The 9,182-nt window shown below is 37.0% G+C and overlaps 1 protein-coding gene across 1 annotated transcript; it reads right to left on the bottom strand.

Annotated features, from left to right (window-relative positions):
* Positions 1-8,005: 8,005 nt before the first annotated feature.
* On the bottom strand, positions 8,006-8,977 carry LOC144295386 (olfactory receptor 52Z1P-like). The gene has a single exon (XM_077867777.1). The coding sequence runs from the start codon at positions 8,975-8,977 to the stop codon at positions 8,006-8,008; it is 972 nt and encodes a 323-aa protein (XP_077723903.1).
* Between the last annotated feature and the right edge of the window lie 205 nt (positions 8,978-9,182).

Here is a 9,182-nt window from a genome sequence, read left to right as displayed (position 1 = left end):
CCCCCCTGCTAAAAAAAATAATTAATTAATAAAATAAATAAATAAATGATAAATGTCTACTACATCACATAAGCCCATGTTAAGACAAAATGAAACAACAAAAGGCAAAAACAACAAAAAACAAAATCACTGATGTCTTTTCATTGCTCTTAAAACAAAAATATTTTTATCTTAGTCGGAAAAATGAAAGGACATGGCTTACCCACTTTTCTGTCTACAGGATAGGCCACTGTTGCTTTCTTTTCTTATCTCCCAGGAATCTATTCTTTCTTTTTTATTTTTTAATAATAAGTTTATTTTTTATTCGTGTTCAATTTGCCAACATACAGAATAACACCCAGTGTTCATCCCGTCAAGTGCCCCCCTCAGTGCCCGTCATCCATTCATCCCCACCCCCCGCCCTCCTCCCCTTCTACCACCCCTAGTTCATTTCCCAGAGTTAGGAGTCTTCCATGTTCTGTCTCCCTTTCTGATATTTCCCACACATTTCTTCTTCCTTACCTTATATTCCCTTTCACTATTATTTATATTCCCCAAATGAATGAGATCCAGGAATCTATTCTTCCTTAAAACCACTTAAGTGTTTTCCTATCTCAGAGTCTTTGTTCTTGATCTTCTCTCTGTGTAGAATGATCTACCCCAGGTATTTGCACAAAACCTCCTTTCGTCATTGAGGATTCTCCCCTCCAGGTGACATAGTCAACAATTACTTTTTCTTCTTTGGTGGAGAAGTTCAATGTAGCTTCCTCAGAGGGATTTTTGTAGCCCCACCACAAGTGCCCCCATCCTCTCCAATAAATGAGTCTCATCATTCCCTGCTTTGTGTTTATGCCACTTATCCTTTGCTGATTTTCTAGGAGATCTGTTGGAAGTATGAGAAGAATAGGAGCTATGTCTGGTTTTTGCTCATTGAAAGGCAAAGTGAGGTGTAGCATAGATGGGGCATTTATCCAATTATTACTGTCTTATTTGAATTAATCTATGATTTTGAACTGTTCAATTACAGAGGTATAAAACAAGTTAAATGCAAACACATTGCAAAAAAATACCATGAAATCTAAACTGTCATATCTTAAAGTACACATTCGATTCTTTTTGGTCACATGTTACCAAACGTTGTCATCCTCTCGAAGGTTTATGTGATGCATAAAACAGATGCTGCCTTGGGCATTCCTGCTGACCTCAAACAACAATGCTCAGAATCCAGATATGATTCCCGTCATTCACAGCCTGACCGACAAAAGATTCAAACATCCTCTGAATATAGGCACACATGGAATTGAAATCTATGCTCTCATTCAGGCTTCTTCAGCCTAGCCACAAAGCTTAGTAGTGTCGCCTCAGATGAACGGTCTTTCAGCATAAAAGTGCAATTGTAGGATTTTTCTAAATTCTATTTTGAGATAGGATGGGAATCAGAGAAGATAGTGCTGGTGAGATGAATAAATGAAAATTTCTAAGGAAAGTGGTCAGATATTTCAGATGCAAAATATGCTCCATTTGTATCAAAAAGGAGGGGAAAAAAGAACATATTTCTCAAAACATCATGCTATGTTTTTCCCTCTCTCAGTCAGTGTGCATAATACTTGTTTCTGAATTCCTAGCAACCAGAGCAATGCCTGGCATGAAATAAATAATATTGCAGTGAATTAATGCAGCAGTGAATTGGAGCCCAGGGTGGTGATGGGATCCCGGCATTTGCTCTGTGCACTTTGTCTGGAATGTGGATTTGGAAAGCATATCTGTGATCAAAGTAAACAGATCATTTTCTCACAGGAGTCTTTTCTTACACCCTCCAGTTCAAACTGACCTACATATTCAAGCATGCTGTCTTTTTTTCTGTTCTTTGCAAATGAATCACTTTTAATGAATTAATCACTATTAATCACTCGCTGCCTTTTCCAGGTTGGGTAGGGTAAAGATGAATATTCCTTACTTACCCTAAAGGCATGGAGGTGGAGTGTTGGATGTACAAGTCAGAGTCTTTTTCATTAAATTGAATAAAAAGTATGACTGTTTGCCAGAATAGTCCAGGTTTTTGCTTTTTTTTTTTTTTTGTATCATTATTTAATGACGCCCGCGCACAACCTGCTTTGTTCAATAAATTGAAAGATTCACTCTTTGCCAGGTAGTCCCTCTCAGTGTCACATCTGGACACCAGTAGGGGGCAGAAGAAGCCCATTTTCCCCCATCTTCAAGGATGCATAAAGCAAGTTTGCTTTAAACTGGGTTTTTGTGAGGCCCAGCCCTTTGGAGTTCCAGCATGGCTGAAGAGATAAGAACCTTCTATGACACTAGTCCAAAAACTGGGCTTTCAGGAGTTCTCAACATGTTAGTATTGGTGGCAACTTTTTCACCAGTAACCCAGTATAGACTTAAAACTCAGGTTATAGGAATGATTACTGTTATTAATTTTATAAATGTTCTCTTTATTATGTTACTTGTGTATTTATTCTTACTATGTGTTTGCTTATAACATTACATAAGATGCATATAAATAATATTCTCATCATAGCATAAATATTGAAAAGTGATTACCATAATTTAGAACCATGATAAAAAGTTATAATACATGGTACATTTGTTTAATTGTGGTCATGTGGGTATCTGAGAAAGTTCTATTAGGATTTGTCTCGTTTGATTGCACTTTAAGGCCTAAATAACCTCCAAGCAAATAATCTGTTTTAATACTTTTTCTAGGCTTAGTTTCTAGGGTTTAAAGTGTTTAGAGGTACCATTAGCAAAATATTGGTAAATTTAGTCTCATTGATTCTCATTTGAATACTTCAATCATTTTGGAGGTGAAGCATCAAAAATGAATAGAAAATAGAAATAAAGAATGAGAAAATAAAGGGATAAAAAGACAGGTTCCTTAAAAGGGAGCCCGATCTAGAAGCTGGAAAGGAGCTGCCATGTGAGCATTACCTGACAGGTAGAGATGGTTAGAAGTCCTACAAAGGGAGGAAAGATGGCAGACCTCGGCACACCAGAAGTGATTTAGGAGAGGGCTGTAGAGCAACTAAAGATAATTTCATCACCACAATTCACTGATGACTGGATTTTCTAAACTCTTGGGCTCTTAGTCCTCAAATGAGAGTTCTTCTCTGATAAAGATCATTGATTTTAAAAACTGCATATCTAAAATCATGAAATTCTCAAGTTATACAATAGAAAAGCATTTCCTATAAAATACATGGTTCAGGTATGTCATTTTTCCTGAACTCTCCAACAGTGTTGCCTGATGTCAGCAAGCTCATGATCAACAAACCACATAACCAATGTCACCAAATATGCCAGTAGATCAAGAACAGCTGTGATTTATGCAGCTACAACTCAAGGAAAGGACTTAAATCAGAGGGATCATTTATGAAGAAAGGCTGCATCAGCTAACATGTATTTAGGATAGACTAGTAAGTCAGCTAATTCCTTAATTTCCACAGCTTTGCTCTCCAGTGTCTTATTCTACACATCCATAGGTCACAGATTGTTTCTCATAGGGTTGATTTTTCTCTTCCTTATAGACAGAATAGGAATCCTTTAGTAACAACCACATTGTCTGACTTAGTCAAGAGAAAGGAACTGCCATGTGAGCATTACCTGACAGGTACAGATGGTGAGAAGGCAGGTGGGAGAGGATGTGAGTTAAGGACAGGTGGGAAGGGAAATCCACTAGTGAAGCATTGTGAGGTAAACTTAGAGATAGTGAGACATTCTTACCCTTTGTTATTGGGAACCAGTTCTGTTCTTACCAGACACCTGATGACCGTCATCCCTCCTTGCTTTTCTCTCCTCCACCTGTCTTTCTCTCGAGATTCTGGTCTCATTCCCCAGTATCTTGTGCTGGGCAGTGCCTCCTGTTACACCCTCAGTAACAGCCCTTGTCAATGTCATGAACTCTGATCTATTTGCTGCTGGGGCCATATCCAATATATGGACATGGACATCTGTGGGACAATTTTCTTGCCTTTCTTCTCCCCCTTTAAAACAGATTTGACTCTATTCTGTAAGTCTGCCTGAGATCATGTTGCTGAATTCATCCTCCAACAAAACTGACAGCAGGATCGGTCTCATTTATGCTGAGGCAGCAACAAATTTATTGAGCTCAAAGTACAGAAGAAAGCTCCTGGCTACCAATTAACACGTTCATAGTGAATGTGGAGAAAAAGGAAGTTTGAACATGGACTGAGAGATTTCCTTGCCACTAGCCCAGGCCCGGAGGCCCAGCAGCTCAGAATAAGTCACTTCGGGGTCCATTCACAGCTAATATCTCTGAAATCATTTCTATACCTTGCAGAATCTCATTGTTCTTCTCTTTTCTCTTTCCTCACAGAGTAAATGCAGAGAAATTAATGCACACGAGTTATACTTTTATGAGTTCAGTTCCTTTTCTGCTGTTCTCACTTGGAAAGACATCTAAAGAACACTTAGATATGGGTATGTTACTATGCCAATGAATTCTATAAATATCCTTATGACCCTTTATCATTGAAGCACTTCTGGAAAGAAAAATCTGTATCCACAATAGCTCTTTATCACACATTTACTCTCATCGTCCTGCATTCTCATTCCTCTGATTTTTATTATGTTGAAACTATTTCTGTAAATTTAATAATATTCCCACATGACAAGTTATATGGTACATTTCTAAACCCTACCATACTGAACTTTGAGCATGTCGTTGGCCACTTGGTGACTTTTTTCTCCATTTCTCTTTTATAGTTCCTCTTTTCTGCCACTCTTCTCTCAGAATGCAGATGTTTTATGTCTCATAGGTGTGAAGGAATCATGCCGTCTGCTCTTGATGCAAGTATAAAGAATATATAATATATGCTTTCAAATCTTTAGAAATATGGGAGGAAGAATTCATATACCTTTTATCATTATAACAAGTGATGAATTACAAGAAATACTTACACACCTGTTATTTCTCTCCTTGACATGACTCACCTGGAGTCTAGACCTTCTTGTATGCTGCTAACTGTAAGAAGTACTTGGTTCACCTGGAGTCTAGACTTTTTGTATGTTGCTAACTTTAAGAGGTATGTTGAGATACTGGCAAATTTGGGACGAATACTTTCAGTAGGATCGAGGAAGGCATTCACAGCGGATTTCAGGGAGAATATGAGATAAAGATAAAAGGGCACACTTGTGAAGGAGACAGATACAGTGATACTGATTCATGTGGAATGAAATTGAAACAGAGGTCAGACTGGCACATGTTAGCTAATCATGAGCCCATTCTTGAATCACTAAAGAACAATTTAGGCTGGTGCATCACTTTGTTTCCCTCCTCTTCTTCTCTTCTACTGATTTTATTTAAATTTGGTGCCTTCCAATATTCTATCCTAAGTTCCTTTCACCCTCAAAGTATCCATTATTGTTGGTAATTGGCAATTGCAGCTTCTCAAAATAACTTAAGTATCAGTGTTATTATGTCAACTCTTACAATATTTTCAGCACATATCCTGATTCTGCTCCAGATATATAGTATCAGCGAGTCATATCCAAATTTCAGTTGATGTAGAACATACTTTGAAAGATAATTCTTCAGATCAAAGATTATGTGATATATATTAACAATGGAATATTACTCAGCCATCAGAAAAGATGAATACTTAACATTTACATCAATATTGATGGAACTGAAGGGTATTATGCTGAGCAAAATAATTAAGCAGAGAATTATCATATGGTTTCACTCATATGTAGATTATAAAAAACAGCATAGAGGATAATAGAGCAAGGGAGGGAAAACTAAAAGGGAAGTCATCAGAGAGAGGAAAATTATGAGAGACTCTTAATTATAGGAAAGAAACAGAATTGCTGGAGGGAAGGTGGGGTGATGGGATAAATGGGTGATGGACATTAAGGATGGTACATGATGCTCTGAGCACTGGATGTTATACAAAATTATAAATTATTGAACACTACATCTGAAACTAATGATGTATTATATGTTGGCTAATTGAATTTAAATTAAAAAATAAAAAACAAATAGTGTGAAAAATGGTCCTGACCATTTTATTTTGGCTAACAACCTTTTTCTACTTTATTGTAATCCCTGGAAATGTCTTCACACATAGATCAAAACCTATTTGTTTTCCTTTTTTCTGAATATTGGCTTTTTTTTTTAGGAGGGTAGTAGGCTAATGAATCATCTTTAAAGGATTATCACCCAAAAATTTCCTCAAAAATATTGATATGTATTCACTATGTATCATACACTAATCTGACAATCCAGGTTTTTAGCAGAATACAATAAATTACACCAATTTCCCGCCACTTTGTATTTTAAGAATGCTACGGTCATTAAGAGACTCATATTGCTAAAGTCACTGATATATGGAATACAGAGTCAAGAAATTAATGTCTACATATGAGGTCAATTGATTCTCAAAAACAATATCAAAGTTGTTCAACAGAGAAAGAATAGTCCTCTATACAAATATTGCTGAAACAACTGGGTATCATTATCCAAAAAAGAAAAAGAAAAACAACCATTTTCCTATGCAACAATTGACTTGAAATGGATTATAAATCTAAATGAAATATCTAAAATTATAAATGACTAGAAGAAAACAGAACATTTTTTGACCCATATGAGTCAAAGAGTTCCTAGTTATGTGCTGCAACTTTTGTCACAGTTTATGTGACTCCCATATCTATGACTATGACCCATTCCCACCATTTTTCCATGAACTATTGTTACTAGAGCTAGTTTCAGTTTGCTGGGTTCTTTAGTGTCTCTGATCATAAAAATTACCGACATCATCAAAATAAAATTTATATTTATAAAATATCAAATATATCCTATGACATATTTCGATTAATTATCAAGCCAATAAAGAAGGTACTCAAATGATTCCATTTTACCAGGCAAGAATCAAAAGTTACACAACAGATAATTTTATACAGTTAGTGTGGACAAGCAAACAAGGATTTTTAATATCAAACTTTTTTTTTAACTGCTAAAATAGATTTGTTGAAATTCAAGTGAATATATCATTTATTGCAAGCCACGGTAATTATTCAGGATTCCAAGGATCAAAGAAAAAGACTTTCATTTCACATTCATTCGCATATATTACATCATATATACATTAATGTGTATATCCACACATACATGATATATACTTAATAGAAGACAAAGAAAAAAGATTAACCCTGGAAAGGTTGCAATTGTTCAAAGCAATACCTCCAAGTTCACTTTTTGCTGACATCAAATGTAGATAAGTTCCGATTTTACATTCTCATAGCATGTTAAGCCTTGAGAAGGAGATACTATAGAAGTATTTTCTTAAATAAAGAAATTAAGGTACAGTTTGGAGACAAGCTTATAAAAATTTATATTTCGTGTTATTAGAGACATTTTATGTAAGATGAAGTCATTATTTGTTTTAATTCACTATTAAGCGTTCATACAATAGACCTATATTCTGTACCTATTCCATACAGTAGAGTGTATCAGGGATACAAAAATATCTCACTTTAAAACTAACAATTTAATTAAAGAAAAAGGTGCTGATAAAAATAAGTTTAGTTAAGTAGCTTCATGCTACTAGGCAAGTGTTTACTGATTGCAGTGGGATAGTTTTATATTTCAGCAGAATTTTAAATGTCCGTGCAAAAGCTCAGCACTCACTATTCTCACCTCCCAGCTATACCCAAGAAAGTTCCATCTGGACTGAATCCTAAAATATATTCCTTTCTTTTCAGACTTATCTTACACTTCCTTAACAAATAGGTACAAAAAAAAAAAGAATTAAGTACAATGCAAGATGATAACATGTCTAGAATTGAGAATATCATTAGTATTCCAAAGACTTTAAGTGATTTATGCATTGGTATCTTTGGCATTTACTGTCCTTTTAAGTGTGTTGAGGATTCTTTATGGATTTCAATCATTCTAATTCCTCATTCAAATATTATGTGTGTGTGTGTGTGTATATGTGAGGGTGCATGTGTTTGATTCAGAGATATGCAGCATTTAGCATTAATCTCCATTTTAACAACATGTGCTGATGGGAGAGAAAAGCGACATCACTCGGTCTTGAAACTGTTTGGTCTTCACCCCATAAATGATGGGGTTTAGCATAGGGGGAACAACCACATAGAGATTGGCTACCAGGATGTGGATGTGGTGAGGGATGGTTTTACCCCCAAAACGATGGGCAAAAAATGAAAAGAATGCTGGGGCATAGAACATAAGGATGACACAGATGTGGGAAGCACATGTGTTGAGGGCCTTGAATCTGGCAGCCCAGGAAGGTATCTGAAACACTGTGCAAAGGATCATGGTGTACGACATAATGATGAACACAATATCCAGTCCTGTAGACAGTAGGGCCACAGTCAGGCCGTAGATGATGTTGACCTTGATACTGTCACATGCCAATCTGGCAATGCCCATGTGCTCACAGTAGGAGTGGGGAATGATGTTTCTCCCACAGTACCTAAGTCGGTAAACCAGGAAGATGAATGGAAGGCAGATGAAAAAGCTCCTGACCACAGCTGCTATGCCAATCTTCCCAGTGGCTGAGGAGGTTAAGATGGTGGTGTATCTCAGGGGGTGACAGATGGCCACATAGCGGTCAAATGCCATGGCCAGGAGAATAGCAGATTCTGTCGCAAAGATGAAATGTATGAAGAACATCTGAGATACACAGCTACCGAAGGATATATCCATGGACTGGAACCAGAAGATGGCCAGCATCTTGGGGGCCGTGGCTGTGGAGAGCAGCACATCTGCCGAGGCCAGCATGGAAAGGAAAAAATACATGGGCTCGTGGAGACTGCGCTCAGTCACAATCAGGAAGATCAAGAAGCTGTTGCCTATGACAGCCAACACGTACATCGAACAGATAGGGATGGAGATCCAGGGGTGAGAATCTTCCAGCCCTGGGATTCCAATCAGGACATACCACATATCCTGGGTATTGGTGTGGTTGTAAGAGAAAGGGGCCATCTCATGCAGCATATTCAGGACCTAGTACCTTGAATAAAAACCACAGGGCAGACTGAGAATTGAAGAGCACCACTGGTTGATGTAGGATCAGAATTTCTTCTCCAATATGTTCTTCTCTGTGGAACGACAGCGAGGTGTATAAACCAGCTTAAAATTGCACTCTGACTCATTACATGGAAATATTAAAACATATCTTGAAAAAAATAGTTACCATTTG

Source organism: Canis aureus, chromosome 23 (genome assembly GCF_053574225.1).
Source record: "Canis aureus isolate CA01 chromosome 23, VMU_Caureus_v.1.0, whole genome shotgun sequence".
Taxonomy (NCBI): domain Eukaryota; kingdom Metazoa; phylum Chordata; class Mammalia; order Carnivora; family Canidae; genus Canis; species Canis aureus.
Note: the sequence above shows the minus strand (reverse complement) of the source record. Positions and strands in the feature narration are given on the sequence as shown.

Coding starts and splice junctions, on each gene's coding strand:
- LOC144295386 (XM_077867777.1), bottom strand. CDS start 8,977: ATGCTGCATGAGATGGCCCCTTTCTCTTACAACCACACCAATACCCAG.